Source organism: Hippocampus guttulatus, chromosome 1 (assembly GCF_054856545.1).
Source record: "Hippocampus guttulatus isolate MCC_2025c chromosome 1, RoL_Hgut_1.0, whole genome shotgun sequence".
NCBI classification, from domain to species: domain Eukaryota; kingdom Metazoa; phylum Chordata; class Actinopteri; order Syngnathiformes; family Syngnathidae; genus Hippocampus; species Hippocampus guttulatus.
Genome location: NC_141261.1, coordinates 24,259,206 through 24,278,165, shown reverse-complemented (window position 1 = coordinate 24,278,165; position 18,960 = coordinate 24,259,206). Strand labels below are relative to the sequence as shown.

The 18,960-nt window shown below is 42.9% G+C and overlaps 1 protein-coding gene and 1 long non-coding RNA gene across 2 annotated transcripts; one reads left to right on the top strand and one right to left on the bottom strand.

Annotated features, from left to right (window-relative positions):
* Window positions 1-4,138: 4,138 nt before the first annotated feature.
* Window positions 4,139-18,119, bottom strand: acvrl1 (activin A receptor like type 1). The gene is made up of 10 exons (XM_086121540.1): window positions 17,652-18,119; window positions 12,070-12,131; window positions 10,913-11,149; window positions 9,393-9,598; window positions 9,213-9,312; window positions 8,985-9,131; window positions 8,622-8,897; window positions 8,334-8,531; window positions 5,797-5,927; window positions 4,139-4,750 (listed from the first exon to the last, which is right to left on the bottom strand). Exons 2-10 carry the CDS (start codon window positions 12,128-12,130, stop codon window positions 4,604-4,606), a joined length of 1,503 nt encoding a protein of 500 aa, XP_085977666.1. The 5' UTR covers window position 12,131; window positions 17,652-18,119; the 3' UTR covers window positions 4,139-4,603.
* Window positions 9,753-10,573, top strand: LOC147211080 (uncharacterized). The gene is made up of 2 exons (XR_015101989.1): window positions 9,753-9,905; window positions 10,196-10,573. It is a non-coding gene; the product is annotated as an uncharacterized LOC147211080 (long non-coding RNA).
* Window positions 18,120-18,960: the final 841 nt, after the last annotated feature.

Sequence of the window (18,960 nt, the reverse complement as noted above, 5' to 3'; positions counted from 1 at the left end):
AGGTCACCAGCTGCACATTTACGACCCCTGCTCACATAACATGCTGGAAACGAAGACGCTGTTTATTCATTTGAAGTTTGACTGTTTTATTTCAAAACAAACAAGAAGAGCTTGCGTTCATGCATTTGTGGCTACGTTCATGTGTGTGAGTTTGGGATTGCATAAAAGCTGCTGAACTCATTTTCCCTTCGAGGATGGCGAGGGGGAGGGCAATGGCCGGGAAGAAACCCTCGAAGAAATAAAGCTTGTGCCGACATAGATAAAGGTGCGATCATTTTCCTGGGAATATTTGTGCAGGAATTCTAGGACCACAAACAAATTTCCCATAGAGAAAATATCGATGTCACAAATTCCTGATTTTAAATACGCCAAAATGGTGGAATAGTCGTTAGCAGGTCCCAGTTCTAAAATCTTCTAAAAAATGTTTTAATCTTGCTTCCAGCTTTCCTATGAGGAGTTGTTGCATGTTCTCACCCTTGCATTTGCTTACAGTACATGCGTTTTGTTTGAAAACGGTAGAAACTGCCCAAAGGGGTTAATGTGATTTTATCTGTATCTACCCTGCAACAACTCCAGGATACACTAAGTATCCTACTCATCCCGTATACTAGTAGGGTACAGGTATGTCCAGCTCCGGTCCTCAAGGGCAGCTGTCCCGCCTGCCTGTTTGCCATCTCTCTTTGCTGTAACACACCAGATTCAAATGGTCAGGATCGTTATCAAGCTTCTTCGGAGTTTGTTGTTAAACTGATCATTTCAACGAGTTGTGATGCAGCAGGGGGCGATTGAAAACAGGAAGGACAGCGGCCCTTGTGGACCGAGTTTGGACAGCAAAATCCGCTGAGATAGATTACAGCTCACCTGTCACCCTATCCGGTATGGCGCCACACCGTGGCTCGGAGAGCTCTAACACCGTCAGAAATCTGTGGAGCCCCGCCAGCGTTTTCCTGGTTTCTAAAACATATTTGTGAATTATTTTCTCATGTCTGGCTGTTTGATTCAACACCAATAGCCTGAAAATCAAATGGGAAGCCAAGATGTAATGATAATGTTTCGTATTTGGAAATATTACTTTATCCTTCAAGAACTTAATGAAGTTATGGTATTTTTTGTGTTTGTTTTTGGCAAAGTAAAACATCTTTGTTTCATAAATTCAGGTAATACACTGAGAAAAACAAAGCAAGTAGTAAAACAAACCCGGGCAATGTAAACCCACTTATTTAGATATCATATAGTATTTCTTTAGAAATCCATTCCTTTCATACATTATTCAGTGGTTCATATTTTTTTCCCTGACTGAGCCACAGGAGCATGTTTGATGTGAAAAACAAAATAAATGTATATGTTTTTGCCTCTAATTGTTCAACAGCATTTATAGTTGCTTGAAATATACAGTCTTTTCGTTATTGTTTAATTGGGTCATTTATAGTAATTAAAAGAAAAACAATGGCAAACAGGAGAAGGTTGAAGAAAATAGGATTGTTTGAAGGCAGCACCGGGAGACCCTATCTGGCTGAGGCCTCTGACGCGGCCTCCTTACTTGAGGTCTTACGACGTCAGTTTATGTTCATTCAACCTCTGTGACTGATTATCAATTCTGAAGCTTTGGACCACTACACAAAATGTGTAATCTGTCTTCCATCAGCCGTCCCCTGATCCAATTCCTAATTTGGGCGCATAAAAAAAAGACTGCATTTGCTTGTTAAACTTTAACAAACTGATATTAAAACACAAATGATGCAGCATGGCATGTATACAGGGACCATAACAACGCTCACAGGGATATCCTTTGCAAAAAAAATGACTACAATTACAGCTGATTGCTGAGTCACGGGCACTGGTTGAATGAAACTTTCCTTAATTCATCTGCATGACTATATTCTACTGGCGCCCGGTAGAGCCAAATCACTCACACCAGCAGAAGCTGAAATTAATTTATCAAACTGTTTATTTCCTGATGCTCTATTTATTAATGTGATTAGTATATGTTGATATAGGGCAGAATATTATTAAGTGCTATTTTCCTTGTTAAAAAAAAACATGACATTTTTTGTTGTTGTTTTTGGGCTGAGGCTGGAACAGATAAACAGTAATTTTGTTCATTTCAAAGCGGATGGTTGATTTGAGATATGAGTGTTTCGAGTTACAAGTGGTCACGGGATGAATTCAACTCATAGCTCAAGGATCGTTTGAAGGCAGCACCGTGAGAACCTGACTGGCTGAGGCCTCTGATGGGGCCTCCTTGCCTCAGGTCTTAGATGTCAGTCTACGTTCATTCAACCTCTGTGACTGATCATCAATTCTGCATTTTTGGACCACGAAACCAGACGTGTAATCTGGCTTCCATCAGCAGTCCCCTGATCCAATTCCCAGAGGACCAATTTGGACGCATAAAAAAAAAAAGTTGCATCTGCTTGCAGCAACAAAGCTGAAAATAACAAAGTGAATTGGCTGCTGGTGTGGCCATTGGGTACTCTAACACATAAATACAGTATAGCTTAGGTGAGACAAAACATTGCAATTGGGATGTTTCCTGTCCATCACGAGTGAGTGTGTGGTCAAGCATACGTGTGTCCGAGTTGTCTCGCCTTGAGATTTTCTGTCACTGTCCCGTATGGCTTGATGTCAACAAATCTCTTCACACTCCTGCAGGAAAAGCAATGCACATGACAGTGAAAGAGAGGCAGTATTGAACTCACAGGCGGCTAATCAGGCCCGATACTCCGACAACCCTCCCGTAGTGTCAAAAATAACCAGCTCTTCATCTGACTGACCAGACAGCCTGGGGATTTGAGGGACTATTGTCTCCCTGAACCCAGTTCAAAAGCTACACACGTACACTCATAAATATGCAGACAACGCCATGAAAACTGTTTGTGCTAACCAGAGGGTACATTTTATTGCAGTTTAATTTCAGCTGGCTCTTTATTACCCTTCCGATTTGCGTCACGTTAATTAACTGCTTTGTGCTTCAATGTGGTCATGTTTGCTCTTCAAACTGGTTGGTTCAAATGGAAGAGAGAGGAAATAAGGGCATCTCTAATGACAAAACAAAATGCTAAACATTTGAGAGTATTCACGTGCGTAAAAACAAACACACAAACAGAGATTATAAAGATTAATTCTTTAGGGGATACTGATTTATTTTCAACAGAATCTACGATTCAACCCCCCAGTTGAATTGTGTAGCATTTTAAATCCATTAGCTTTTTATATGTGACTTTCACATTCGTTTTGTTTTCGTTTTATTGACGCGATGTGTCTCTCCAGCAGTGGCGGTTCTGGGGGAGGGGGGGCAACGGGGGCCAGTGCCCCTGTAGCACCGATTCTGCCCCCCCCCCGTGGCCCCCCCTCCGAGCGCAGATTACGCAGTCGTGCCGAGTCGCCGACGCGAAAGGTGGAACTAAAGTGCGTGATTTAAAATTCTAGTCGGACCCTTTAGTGCGCTGCACCACTTAAAAATGAGCGGGAAGATGAGAAGCAGTCCGCAGAGAAGGAAATTACCACGACACGAGTGCTATTTGCGTGTGTGTGCGTGTGCGCGCGCGTGTGTGTGTGTGCGCGTGTGTGTGTGTGTGTGTGTGTGTGTGCGCGCGTGTAACTTTTTTAGTCTCCCTTTTTATTTAACAGGATCAATATATAAGACGTTGCCTTTTAAAATTTGGATAATTATATGCATGTAAAACATCTAGCTTCAGTGTATTTGCAATTTTTGTCCCCGGCAGGCTGGTACCATATCATCCCCTGGCTTGAATATTCTCAACAGATGGACACGGCGTATTGTTATGCTTGCAGACATTTTAGCCCTCCTAATACAGTTTTTTTCTCATCACTGTAATGTTATGACTACAATTTCAAAGTCTGAAGAAATAAGTCAAATAAGATTTCGAATCTGTCTTTTTAGCCCTGGGTTGAATGTGCCCCCCCATCAAAACCCCTGGCCCCAGCCCGGCCCCCTCAGTGAAATTGATCCAGAACCGCCCCTGCTCTCCAGTGGTTGTCATCGGTTGTATCGCGAAGAGCCTCGCGCGAATCTGCAAATTGAAATCTCTTTTGTCACCATTGTAGTTTAGTGACCTCTTGTGGTTAATAGGAGAATCATGATACATTAAAGCCTAGAAATCAAGATCTCAAACAGTTGCAAAAAGACAGTTTATTTCAAAATACATGGTGAAAGAGGTGTAAATGGTATCTTGGGGGGGGAGGGAAACAATCTACACCAATATTTTATAACAAATTGTGTTCTCGATACAGTACATCCACAACTACATACTCAATGTGTCTGTGCAGCTAAAAAGCTAAAAGTGCTTTTTATAGAACGAGCATTGCGCTATCATAGGCATAGTAACTCTTATTCATCGCAAAAGTCTTTCTCTGTGTCTGTTCTAAAGATTTTCCGGAATTTTGATCAGGGGGAAGACAAATTGCCTTCGGTGCAAAAGAGTCTAGACACCACTGCCGAAGATGATATTGTTTTAATAAAATGCAGTAAGTGCGTGAGTCATTAACTGAAATTATGCAGATGATATTCACCACCATGCTCGCGGGAATGGGGCACAAAATTCCCTCTAGCTTCCTCAGTCTGCATCTTGCTGACTACGTTCTAGACGTCCTGCTTGAGTTTGTTGACGCTGAAGTCACTGTCGTGGTCCAGTTTGGAGAGGGTCTTCTTCACACGCAGTGCTGTGAGACGGGCCGGTGCGTTCTGGAACCAACACTCCTTCATGATCTTCACTATGGATGACATTATCTGGGCACACGCACACAGACACATACAAATGTATGGATGACGACCATTACCGTGAGCTTGATTAAGGCAGTCTGTCTTTCTGTTTGCATATTGTCCATTACACCTGGCCTAGAAAATCTGGGAATGTTCTCTTCCCTTTTCCAAGGTGTGAACAGCACTGACACGGAATACAATTGGTGCATTAGAAATGTAATAGTAGAGTCGGCATTTATTGCCTGCGTCTTTGTCGTCAGCTGCAACTACATTCGTACCATGAGATATGAGTGACCCAACGTGGGACTTTTCGAGATCCACGCTGTCATTCTGCCGGTTTTGTGCTTATGATCAAAAATCAGAGATAGGAATGCTATATGAACTCAACTCAGCTAACTTTTCAAAAAGCAGCAGTTTGGCATAGCGAAGAAATCTTCAGAGGTTTTAAATTGGTGAATGCCACTCATAGTTAGAGTTTTCAGTCAAACTACACATAAAACTAACAAAATGACGCGTATTTAAAACAGCCACATAACTTTGCTTTAAACTCAGCTCACGCTTAATTGGGAACATAATAGGCAGACTAACAAACAACACCTTTGTGGCAGTGTTAAACTTTACCAAACCGATATTTAAAAGCAAATGATGCAGCAAGGTATGTAGACAGGAGACAATGAATTAAACTCATATCTCATGGCAACACTGTACCTTCAACAGAGGAGGACGGAATGAGTGTGAGGGGGTTAAACTTTCCACCTCGGCTTGGCGCTATGTATTTCCCCTTACACAGTCATTGTCCTGCATCTTTTATGCGACCTCAGACGTCAGCAAAGATATTGGTCACACGAAAAAATCAACATATGACAAAAGCTGAACATTCCTGTCATTAATGGCTAGTATGAAATGGGCTTGTGGCAGGAGAGCTTCTCTGTGAAAGGGAACGGTTGCTGTCTGACAAGTATCCCTCCATACAAAGAGCGTATATGAAGTACTTCAATCTGTAGCTGTGCTAAAACAATGCAAGCAAAGAGGGCAATTTTAGAGGTGATCTGTATTGTGTTTTCATGGCCTACTGGGTGGGAGTGCAGTCGGTTGTGCAAGATGGGCCTCTGCTGGTCCACACAGACCACTTTCTTCATCTCTTCAAAGCTGGGATCGGATGGCACCAGGTCAAAGAAGGGAGGGCGGTACTCCTCCACAATCCCTGAAAAAAAAAATGAAAAAAAAAAGAATGTTTTCAACTGCACAACTTCTCCCCCGAGAAATATTGCAACGCATTCCTTGGGGGCGAGTGGGAAAACGGGCTAAGTGGAATGCGCCAAGACTCATTATCGGCCTTATGAGAAGACAACGTGTGAACCTCCTATATCCATCTTTTTTTAATCTCTGCATGCATTTGGAAAACATGGATTTCTCTGGAATAGCATCATGGTGGAAGCACATTTGATTACACAAGAACACAGGAAAAGATAGAAACTCCCAAGAGACTATGCTGGGATTAGAAAACGACACACACATAGGGTATGGATGTATCTCGGAATCTTCCACTGTGTGTGTGTGTGTGTGTGTGTGTGTGTGTGTGTGTGTGTGTGTGTGTGTGTGTGTGTGTGTGCATGCGTGTAACTATGTGCACGTATCCATCTGCATGCTGGCACTCTGGCGGCTGGTGTATGTCCAAGCGAGTGCTGACACCAGATAAGACTGTTTATAATTACTGTAGAGCTAATCATGGGAGAGGATAGTCGAGACTGACACAGACAAGGGAAACAGCTGAGTGCTGAGAGACATGCGACGAACTGCCTCTAATGTACAGTACAATCAAGCAGCCAGACATGTCTGACAAAACACAACAAACACAGTAGACCGTGTCTTGTTTTCATTCTTTACAAAAAGTCAGACACAGGACACCGTTTGAATACAGATTGTTTTGTCTCCAGAATAAATTGTTCCCACTCACTCATACTGTACAAGCGATACTCAAGTCATGTTTTGATATTCAGTCATGTCAGAGACTAAGTCAGGACAGGGACTTAATCCTCAAGCATCTTGTCCGACTGGTAGCTGCTACGCTGCCAGTAGTTTGCCAAATATTTTTAGTAGATCACCAACGTGGGACAGAATTTGTACATCGAGTCTCTTGTTTTTCTGAAACAATTCAATTCAGACACTGACACTCAAAGTCCCTATACTGTATTGTGACAAAAAACCCAACGTGTCTTAGGAATTGGACATACAATGGAGGAAAGTGTTGTTGACACCCCTGCCTAATTGGATTGCTTTTAAAAATTGCTACAGGTGTAAAACAACACATCAACGTTGTGAAAAATCCATCCGTTCTCTTTCAAGCAATTAAGTGAATGCGTTGAATCCAGGCTCCACTCAACTGTCAATTTTCAATCAAATACTGCTACTATGACCTGGAAAAATGGATGCTACTTCATCTGGCATATTTCTTATGCCCATACATAACCACATGTTTGCGTCACAAAAATATATCTGCTTAAAGCCTCTGGTGGCTGGAAGATATTCCACCGAGTTGTCGTGGTGCTTTTCCATGCTTCGACAACAGGGTGCTCTAAAGCAGCCATGCCACTGCAAAGCCCCTGTCCACATGCTGGCAGTCATGTTTGACTTTCTTCATTCTCTCCGTGACACGTGCACACTCATAGCCGACAACGAGGTGCACTGAAGTGGACCGTCAGAAGGGGAGATGGATTTTCATGGGGAAGAACAACCCACCGCAGATGAAAACAAAAGCGCACAAGTTACTGTATATGGGCTAGGGGTGACCCATGGTGGACGACAAAGTGCGCCACCCGGTGCCGTTTTAGCCACGTCCGAGAAAACAATTCAAAAAATTTGAATGATGGAAAACAGTTTTCCTTTATATCACCATAATTGAGTACTACATCATTCTTAATCTTTGGTTGAATTTTGAATGATTTCGACTGTCGAACCGTTCGACTAAAGCGGGGGTTGGCAACACGCGGCTCCAGAGCCGCATGCGGCTCTTTGCCGACATCTAGTGGCTCCCTGGAGCTTTATAAAAAATGTTTGAAAATGGAAAAAGATTTTGATAGTAGGCTAATATAGCTCACATAGATATAGATATATGTTGCAGCTCCGAAAAAGGAAAGCTGTGGTGTTGTTTTTTTAAAACGTACACTTTATTTTGACTTTTCTTTAACAGTCTCTATAAACACAGACATGTCTGCGTCTGACTCCTTCTCTCTTCTTGTTCAACTCGAGAGGCGTTCAAAGACAGCCTCAGAAAAACGGAAATTCATGATCACTTCACTGACACTAAGAAAAGCGAAAATAATGAACCAAAACAAAAAATCAAGCGAGGAAATCACAAAATAAATTCTATGGGGGCGTTCGTGAACACACAACAAAGGAATGAATAACAAACAATTCTGGGACAGTCCAGTCTCCTACATACATACAGCATGTGTTTCCTTCATTGTAAGTTTTATCGAAGGCTTTTATTTTTTTTGCGGCTCCAAACATATTTGTTTGGAGCCATATTTGTTTTGTTTTTTGTCCTACATGGCTCTTTCAACATTTTGGGTTGCCGACCTCTGGACTAATGCCATGACAGCGTAGTTACCGTTGACGATTGTTCTGCGTGAAATTTCCCAGAAGACCAAGCCCAGGGCCCAGATGTCCGTTTGCTTGTAGGACTCAAAGACATCAATTCGTATGCTCTCATCGAGCACCTCAGGTGCCATGTAGCGTTTAGTCCCGACACGAGGGTTGTGGCCCACATCCAAGTAGTCGTTGGACTGCGAGTGGATCACGGCCAGACCTGGCAGCGGAGTAAAGCAGGGCGTCATCCTTTATAAGTCATGCTGATAAACTGCTGTGAGGAGCTGTGATGCTTCTGCTGGATTCTCACCCAGGTCGGCGATGCAGCACTGCCCGTTCCTCTTCACCAGGATGTTTCTGCTCTTCAAATCTCGGTGGGCGATGGCTGGTTTGCCCTGGGAGCTGACGATCTCGGTGTGGAGGTGGACCAGGCCACAGGCCACGGACAGGCACATCTTCAGGCAGCTCTCGGGCTCTAAGCTGCTGTACTGCAGGAAGTCGTAGAGTGAACCCAACTCGTGGAAGTGAGTGACGAGCCACAGCTGGGTGCTGGAATTCTTGGAAGTCATATCAGAGGCTATGAAACCTGAAGTGGGAATAGAACACACCTGATTTTAGAGTTGGCCTTTTGACTGATGCTTCACATCTGCTGGTATAAAATCGAGCGCAGCACCCAGTATGTTGTCGTGCCTCAGCTGCACAGTATTGTAGATCTCGGTCTCTCTGAACCAAGACTGCTCGTCTCTGGAGGAGAAGATCTTGACTGCTACACTCTCCCCCATCCAAGTTCCCCGCCAGACTTCTCCATACCTGCCTTTACCTGGGATGTCAATAATGAGAGATTTGTTAAGTACAAAAATGGCGGAAAGCACCAGCAGCAGTGATGATAATTTCGACTGACCAACACATTCCACAAGTGAAATCTGCCTGGCCATAGTCCTTTGAACCAGATAGGGAAGGCCAGTCCCACTCCCTGATGTGCAGAACTCATCATATATACCCTGGAAAAACACACACAGTCTGTCTTGAAACTCTGGAACGCTGCTTAACGCTGCACCACGTTCGAGATCAAATCCCTTACACCATAAGTAGGGTCTTCTCCATTCGGGACCTTGAGAATGGTGGAGTCATGGTCATCTGCATTTTTGAAGCGGAAGTGCACGCGCCGGAAGCGCAGGAAGATCAGCAGGCCGCACAAACTGGCAGCCGTGAAAAGGAGCAGAAGAGCCACGGTGATCCACAGCTCCGGACGGGGCTGCTGCGGCGGTATTGTGGTCGTCTCGCCATCTGCGTGCACGGTTTCATGACATGGATGCAGTTGTCACTTTGTGCTCCTTTTGAGTGACGGTTCTGTGGAGGGGCCAGGGGCCAGTGCCACTGTAGCACTGATTCTGGACCCCCCTGTGGCCCCTCCCCTCCAAACGTGGACTATACAATAGCGCCCAGTCGCCGATTGCCAAAGGTGGAACTAAAGTGCCTGGCTTAAGATTCTAGTCGGACCTTTTAGTGCGCTGCACCACTGAAAAAAGACAAGCACGAAGAGGAGAAACAGTCCCAAGATTACCACGGCGACGAGTGATATTATATTGTCAAGGTAAGACCACAACACAAAACCAAGCAAGCCCGCAACAGTAAGGTTGCTGAAGTGTAATTCTAATTCCTCTTCACTGTTAAAAATTTAAAGTTAAAAATGAAGAGCCAGATGAATGTCCTGAGAATGAGGAAACAGACTGTCTGCGTGCGTGCGTGCGTGTGTGTGTGTGTACGTTTTGGACAATTATATGTGTGTGAGTGCCTAAACAGTGTAAGTGTAGCAGGTTAGTGTATATGCTGTGTCCATGCAAAAATGATGTTTACATCTATTCGGTATGTCTTTCTCCACAGACAACAGCAAATGTAAAGAAGACCCGCCAATGCAGAACGGAGTTGTTCCACATTAAATCTTGGGAAAACATACCTCATGTCCACTATGAATGATGATAAATTAAGTAATCTTGGTGTACTTTGCATTGAATCTCGGGGGTTGAAAGCACCGAATCTGGAATCACTTTGGACTGTTTGGCAGAAATCACCAAAATCGCAGAATACAGTTGCTGTAATAGTAGAGGTAGCTTAAGACCTCCACAAGATTGGCACCGATATGAATCTTTTTTCAGCATTTAATTCAGTGCTACTGTGATTATTATACTGTTTTTCATTGTTACTGTAATGTTATGTCTGCAAAGGTTTAAAGGTTTGATGAAAATAAAAAGTCAAATAAGATTTCGAATCTTTGTCTTTTTTGCCCTGGGTTGAATGTGCCCCTCTATCAAAACCCCTGGCCCTAGCCAGGCTCCCTCAGTGAAATTGATCTACAACCACCACTGGTCCTTTTTCATTGTCGGTCAACTGGAGCTGATGAAATGTCAACTTTAAGGTATAATAAGAAGGGTTGAACGAAACGATTTTGGCGCACCAGAGGTTGTTGCTTGCTGCTCATTTATATTATGTATTATGTATTTTGTTCAAAGCGGAGTGGTTGTGTGAACACAAGAGCACGCTGACGTCAAGGTTTCAAAGTGTGAATTTTCATATGTAGAGTAGTGTAATGTGGGCACTAACTGATGTTTGGAGGCGGCGTTGCAAAGGAATTGCATCGGTTCTCTCTGCAGCAGTTGACGTGGAAGCGGGGAAAGGAAGTGTGGCACTGCTCCCTGTAGTTCTCGTTGGAGAAGCAACCCTTCTCCTCATGACCGTCCACCCACGTGTAGAAGCAGATGTCGCCCCTGCATGTGTCATTCACACATGTGCCTTTGTCATTCTCGCATGCGCACAGCAGCTTCCCGTCATTCTCGGAATCTGCAAATGATGAAGATGTTTGTCAGGGCCGTATGCATCCATGACCGACTTCTGGAGAATTATTATTTTTTCTCATTCAGATATACAGTACTTTGAGATTACCATCAAACAACATGCATTCACCCCTTTTGTATGAATTGATTTGCATTTTCTGCCCACCAGGAGGCAGAGGAGCAGTTTCACACGAGCACAAAATGCAGAGCTAAAAGAGTTGTGGACTCGAATTTTTGTCGGTTTGTGTCTTTCTGTGTGTGGAGTGCTTGTGTTTTCCCTTTGCTCGCCTTTCTTTGACAAAACATGCGCTGTATGTCTATGTGTCCTTCGCGTGACGTGTCTCTGAGAGGGATGAAATTTCATTTGTGCTGTATGTTGCACATACTGCACATTTGACAATAAAGTTGTACTTGACTTGACAGGTTCATGGAGGCTCAAATGGACTGACAAATGGATGGAAGATATGTATCGAGTAATCAGTAAAAATCATAAGCCGAAGAACTTAAATGAATATTTGACAGTACTGTATCTGTAACTGTACAGATCGTGGATACTTGTCGAGCCAAACACAGAATTGATTTGATGATGACATGACTTTTTATCCCTGCGGAATGTCATTTTCATGCTGCCATTTACTGTGTGCTTTGCTTTACATCACACAAAAGAACCAGGGACATTATGTCGTGGATTTTTTTTTATTTTAATCAGAGATTTTAACTGCTGTAGTCAAGTATAGGGGATTTTTAAGACTATTTGAGATCAAACCAAACTTGTTGCTGATTAACCTAATAGTTTGAAATGCAATCAGATCAGCATGTGTGCAAACGACAGGCCTCATCTCCAAACCAAAATTTTGGTTACATACACTCACGGAAGAACCACATTGCGTAAGGGCGCTGCAATGCACAGCTTCATCCTTCACCCACCTGCGAAGTGAGCAGATATCAACAGCAGCAGTTCAACTAGTACCACTGTGAAGCCTTCCATTCTGTGAAGCAGACAGAGAGTCAATGCACACAACTGATATAGTCAAAGATAGGCACAAATGCGATTTGCTTGACATTTCAGTTGCCCTGTAAATGAAATCTAAAGTGGTGTCCAAAGCCACAGAGGAAACACCGAGGTCCAAAACAACAGTCAGTGGGCCCAGCCTGTCTGCCTGTGTTCTAATTACTTGAGATGGGGAGAAAACAGGACTTGGTGGGGGAAGGAGGCTGGAACAGCACTTCCAGAGTGTTTGTATAAGTGGGCTGAGACTGCGTGTGGCGCTGTGCTAGTCAGGCTCCAGGCTCAGCTGCCCTGCTTGCAGAGTAAATATTGATGGCGATGCTTCCTGCCATTGAGTGGCCCCACCCGGCTGGCCGGCGAGACTCTGGCTGCTCATTGTTGAGGGCCTCACTGCCGGGGGTCACGCAAGCAGCACAGCCTTCATACAATGCGGAAGCATTGTGTCGTTAGGTGAGTGTTCGCATGCTATAAGCATCAATAGGCTACCGGTGCCTTCGTGATGTCACTGTTTCACCCTCTAAAAAACTTGAGCTTTTCAATCGAAGTGCATGTTCATTGTTCACAGTAAAAATGGTGTGTTGAATGTACTCAATTTACTGCACGGACACACATTAAAACATTTGGATTAGATATACAGTATATTTTTAAGAAGATGTATTTTCTACTTAAAAAAAAAATCTTGATCCAGATCATTTTATTTTGGGCAACCACTTGACGAAGTAAAATTGAGCAAATTCAACACACCATTTTTTTCAGTGTGTCAAGTAGATAATATGATGTTAGAACCACTGTAATTGTTCCCACACTTGAAAAACAAACAAACTCCAAGCAGACAATGCACATGCAAACAGAAAAAAATGTGTGGGCTTGCTGACAGGGTGGGCATGTTTGTGCTCATCTTAGCATTTTAGAACTCATCTTAGCATTTGATGTCTGCTGATGAACTCAGCGAGTTCATCAGCAGACATTTTGGGGATTTATTACTGAGCAAAACAAGAGCTGGAAGTGTCACATTCAGTATGTAAGGGCCAAAAATTCATGCACAGTGGGAATTTTAGGAAGAGTCAACCACGTCAAGTTACAAATCACTCGATACGTTATGTTGCCATCTTGCACTTCCATATTTGACTTATTGTGTTGAAGTTCGAGGAAATACATATAAAAGTACCCTTCAAATGATGTGCACCATGCGAAAAAAGAGCCATAGGAATCGTGCATAATGTGGGCTATTATGAAGACACTGATGCATTGTTTTTTTAAATCTGGGACAATGAAGTTTAAACATCTGGCGCAATATAGAATAGCTGAAAATGACGTATTCAACGAGGCATAACTTGTTTCCAAGAAATATTCAAAAGAAAGATGTTTGAGGCTAGACAGAGCAAATATAATTTAAGGCTGAAAGGAAATTTTGAACAACTAAGATTTTGTACTACGTTGAACAGCAGGTGCATATCAGTTTATGGAGTGAAATTATGAGCTCATTTATTAGCGGAGGCGGCCCGGTAGTCCAGTGGTTAGCACGTCGGCTTCACAGTGCAGAGGTACCGGGTTCGATTCCAGCTCCGGCCTCCCTGTGTAGAGTTTGCATGTTCTCCCCGGGCCTGTGTGGGTTTTCTCCGGGTGCTCCAGTTTCCTCCCACGTTCCAAAAACGTGCATGGCGGGCTGATTGAACGCTCTAAATTGTCCCTAGGTGTGAGTGTGAGCGCGCATGGTTGTTCGTCTTTGTGTGCCCTGCGATTGGCTGGCAACTGATTCAGGGTGTTCCCCGCCCACTGCCCGAAGATGGCTGGGATAGGCTCCAGCTGTTGGAGCAACCGGAAAATGGTTCGGAAAATGGATGGATTTATTAGCGGACATGAAACAAAGTAAAAGTGTTGAACGTTTGAAAAGAAAATCCTCCAAAAAAAAAAAAAACGATTTGAAAAGTATGGATCGTTATAAGTCTTAGGTTGTTTTTGTTTTTTGTCAGACAAATGTACAGAATATACAAAATTGAGCTGAAACTGATGCTTTTGGATTCAAGTGTTTGGATATGACTGAAATTGGGCGTATGATTGTATAGGCAAATGTATATTTAGCACATTTGGGTGTAAATACCTTCTATTATTCATGTAATTATTCGACTTAATTGGAGAGAATGATAATAAGGTGCGGCAATTAGAAGCAACGCTTCAGCCGTAACCATTTTAAATTCAACTATTAGCTCCTTTTGTTCCTTTTGTTTTCGACTGCTTGCATTTAGATATATGCTGTTTGAAATCAAATAAACCGAAACAGAAAAAAACAATAAAATAATTTCACACAAAAGCACAATTTTAGAACATTCAATTAACTGAAGAAGCAACTTTCTGGAAAGTGAGGGGAAGCCGAAATGCCAAAAGAAGACCCATCCAAGCATGGGGAGAATGCTCAAACTCCACACAGGAAGGCCGCAGCGCAGAGTCCAACTCCTGACCTCAGATCTGTGATGCTAAGTATTCATTCACAAAACACCTATTTAGTGTAGTCACCTTGAGCCTATTTTTACCTGAAGCTTAGTAGTGATGATGAATTTAGTGATTCCCTGCTTAAAGGGGAAGGCAAATTTTTGTTACAGTAATTTGTTCCATTCCACTGGTCTAACGGGTGGATTTTACTGCTTAATTTATATTCCACAAACACCATTTTTATTAGAATGCAGATTTTAGACATATTCTTGTGAAGCAAATTTGGGGTTTAAGTTTCCCTTTTATTCGAGTATTGCTGATGCCCATGACTGAGCCAAATCAAGTTGCTTGCTGTACGCCATTTCCACCTGACACGAAAATCTGATGAAGAGCAACAAACTATCTTTGGACTTGCAACCCCATCCGCCACCAGGCACCACCCCCTCCAAATCCGGTTAAGAGCTTCATGCATTTACATGGCACTTCCTGCATTGTGCAGCCTGCAAGCCAGTGCTTGTAAATCTGTAAGTCTAGCATAAACACAACTCCACCCACTCATAATATCAGTGGAGGGGCACAGCTGGGTTTCATTTATCAGGCGATCACTTTATCGTAATCGTGTCCTTCCATCGTAGGCTGGTCTGACATTCGACTCCAGCATGCTTCCTCTCTGAGCTCTCTCCTGTTTGTCTCCTTTCTGTCCAAAGCTAAACCCCTGTGACCCAAGGGGAAGAGATCCATTGTCATCTCTTCCTCCCATCGACAGCTTAGACTCAGTGAAGCAGATCTTTCATTCCATCTGGATGACTGTGTGGTTCGTGTGGCGGATGGTGGGGGCATGCAACAGCACAGCAGCCTCTATGAGCTCTTGAACAGGGCCTCGCTGCATGAAAGAAAAACCTCTCAGGAAAATAAACCGAAGCCATTTTAATGTAATATGTGTATCAATATATGGACACTATTCCATTAGACCATTCATTGTCGTATGTGCACAATGTGTTAATGTGTTCGTTGTTGATGCTGTTGATGCCCCAACCTGTGTTTTGTGAGGTGGATATGCTAGCCACTAATCCATGGCGCATCCCGATTAGATAATCGGTTTCAAAATGTTTCGATAGTGTCGGCCTAATCCCAATTGTACACCTGTGCTGTACCAGTAATCATCCCACTGCCACTGGCATCATGCTGAGATCAAGACAAGAATGCACGAAGGGTTCCACCCCTTGTCCAGCATCCTGAGGCTGTATACAAAGGGTAAAGAGTGGCACCGTGGACTCGTGAGGCGTAGACCAACTGACAAATTGAGGCTGGACTGAAAGACAGCACGGAGCACAAACCACGGCGGCACAAGAACTCACAAGATCAATATCGTCCAGGGTCTACCTTATCCGACAGGATACCAGGTGTAGGCTGTGCAAATAAGACCCAGAGACGGTACATTCTATTTTAGCAAGGTATGAATTGCTTATGGTAAGGCATACATGGAGTGGCATTAACAGGTCACAGGAATAGTCTGTAAATTGTAAATGGGCTATCAATTGTACAGCACTATAGCATTTCTGTGTGTTATCGTGGATAAGTGGCTCACCCATCCAGGGCTCCAATCCGAGCTGTGACCTTGCCATGTGGAGTTTCATGGGTTTTCGCTAGCTATTCTAGATTCTAGGCTCTACACGATCAGGATTTTGGGGCCAATCACCGATCAGAGAGTAAAATAAAAAAAGATAACCGATCACCGATCCGATCAGATGGTGGACCAATCTATCCAAACAATTGTTGGGGGATTGGGACCAGCCTGGCCCACAAATCCCCCAAATGTGCATATAATCAATGGCTATTGAAATTTACAGTCAAACCCTAAAAATCCTCCTAAAATCACACAGACAATGGGGGTGTGGGGGACACCCCCAATCACCCTCCCAATTATTTAAAAATGTTAGGAAAAAAAATAAAGCCTGAAAACCTTAGATTATTAACGATGATGAAATGCAAAATATTTGCCGATCCAATTCAGCTGACCAGATCTTTGTCAAGTCGACAGGAGATCCCACCTGAATTCCACAAACTGGCATGGTAACTTTGAAGTCTCCACATTGTTAATATGTGGGAATGTGAGAAGGAATGCTTGCTTGTGCCTGCAATTGGCTCACGACCAGTACAGGGTGTTTCCCACCACCCGCCCAAAATAAGATGGGACACACGCACGGCTCTGGAGGTGCATAAGATGAATGGATGGCCTGATAGTGTATTTATTGTACTTCAGTTCTCCAAGCTTAGCTCCATGGGAGGGGAAAAACATTACACGTTGATACCATTGCAAGCGCCAACTGCAATAATAACAACAAATGTTACAATATGTGTCAATCAAAACTGAGGATCGTAATCATTGTAAAGTCAGGATTTTTCATCTCCCTTCTTACGAGTGTACCAAATACAGTGTCTATTGAGTGTATATACAATATAGTACAGAGTAGTATATTATGATCATATATTTACGATAGCATATGCGTGTATAACATTTTGTTATACATTGGTAAATTATTGACGTTTGAGAAACTTTCAGTCACACCATGTCCAGTACAGTAGACATTTGGGCATTCAAAAACTTTGGATCATCATATTCCAAAACAAGAACCGCTAATATGTGATTGAGAATACCAGTGGAAAAATATAATACTGGGGCAAATGAGAATATTATAATAAAGACTGTGTTTTATTTACAATCGAATGTAGAATAAATGTTAAAATACTCAGTTAAGAAATTAATTGAATGAGGGGACGAGTCCAAACTCATACTATTGCACTGCCGTCTTTTCGGCAGGCATTCTGATTTGCACTTCAGTTTGAATATAACATGTTGTAATTTCTTTCTTTGCATGAAATGTCTTAAATTTACGATATCCCGTAAGTAAAATAGTGCGTGGCCACTTTGTCAAAACAGTCCTTTTCAATCTCCATCTCAAGTTGACCATTTGATGACACCTGTTGGTTCTCGGGGAAAACATGTAATCAGTCCCACTTCGTGTCCAAAAATAAACAGGTCAACAAAATGCATATTTGACGCCATTACCTCTTTCTCGGCGCTCCTCTTAACGTGATGAGTGTGAACACCGCACGCCTTCAATGTGTACTTCGTGTCCCCCCCGTTTAAAACCCCAACGTGTCCATTACTTGAGCGACTTTCTTTCCTCCGCGAATAGCTCGATTGAAGAGTTTAGATCCCAAAGACAACTCGCATCCTTGGCTTCGCGTTTGTAGACGACGCTGACCTTCAAAATCTGCTGTTTTTCAGAATGGTCCCTTAAGTGCGACAGAAGTGAAAATCATGGAAAACTCAGCCACAGCGGTGTGAGATTATCTCATCTCGGATCTCGTTCCAAATCTACAATGACACACAAACGAGCAGCCCGGAGCCAGACTGCTCGCATCCAGTGAGGGTTGCTCGAACAAGTTGGCCCACGAAGGGAGGCCTTTTGTTGATGTCTTTGACCGTGATCAAAAGGCAAGATTACATTTTTTTTCTGCAAAGTACAGTTTTGTCCCACCCCTCATTGTCCCGCGCAGCTCAACTCTGCTCTGCCTGGAATGTTCTCATAGCGGTTTTCCTGTTGCTAAACTTCTCATTTTCCCTTTCCCCCGTGGACCGAATCTGCACTGCACACTGGCAGGAATGTGGTTCAAAGACCCCTCGATGATACAATAAGTGTGTGGGGTAAAAACGCTCATGCAGTTGGTTTTATTTATTTCAAACAGGCAGTCACATTTTACACTTTGAGAGAAAAAAAAGTTCTAATGACGCATTCTGGTGGAAAATCTGACACTTACATTTCAGAGCATTTATGATGATTAGTCATAGTTTTCAAGATGTTGCACACAATCAAAGTGAAATGAAAAAAGAAATACGGGTAAGTAACACACACACACACACACACATGCGAGCGCATGTGCAGACAGAACATTCTGTACAGTCTAATGCAGTGGTTCTTAGGGTTCGACGGAGCCTCTGCCATGGAGATTAAGACATACCCGACTCAACATGTCAATTAGTTATGACACGTCTGCTTGTCCATCTCTAGCTGGTTCATTTTGTGCACAATTAAAAAAATATATCTACTTATGTCTTGAAATTCTATTTAAGTTATTTTCAGATTTTAATAAATGCGTTTTTTAATGTCTTGAATTTGTAAAAAAAAAATATATATCATTTTTATTTTTCATTAATGAAGGGTTCAGTGAATGTGCATATGAACTGGTTGGGTTCGGTACCTCTAACAAGGTTAAGAACCACTGGTCTAATGCATTACGATGCAGATCAAGGGAAAGTCAAGTAAAACATTTTTTACTTAATAGCTTTTTATTGTTATCTAATATAAAATACA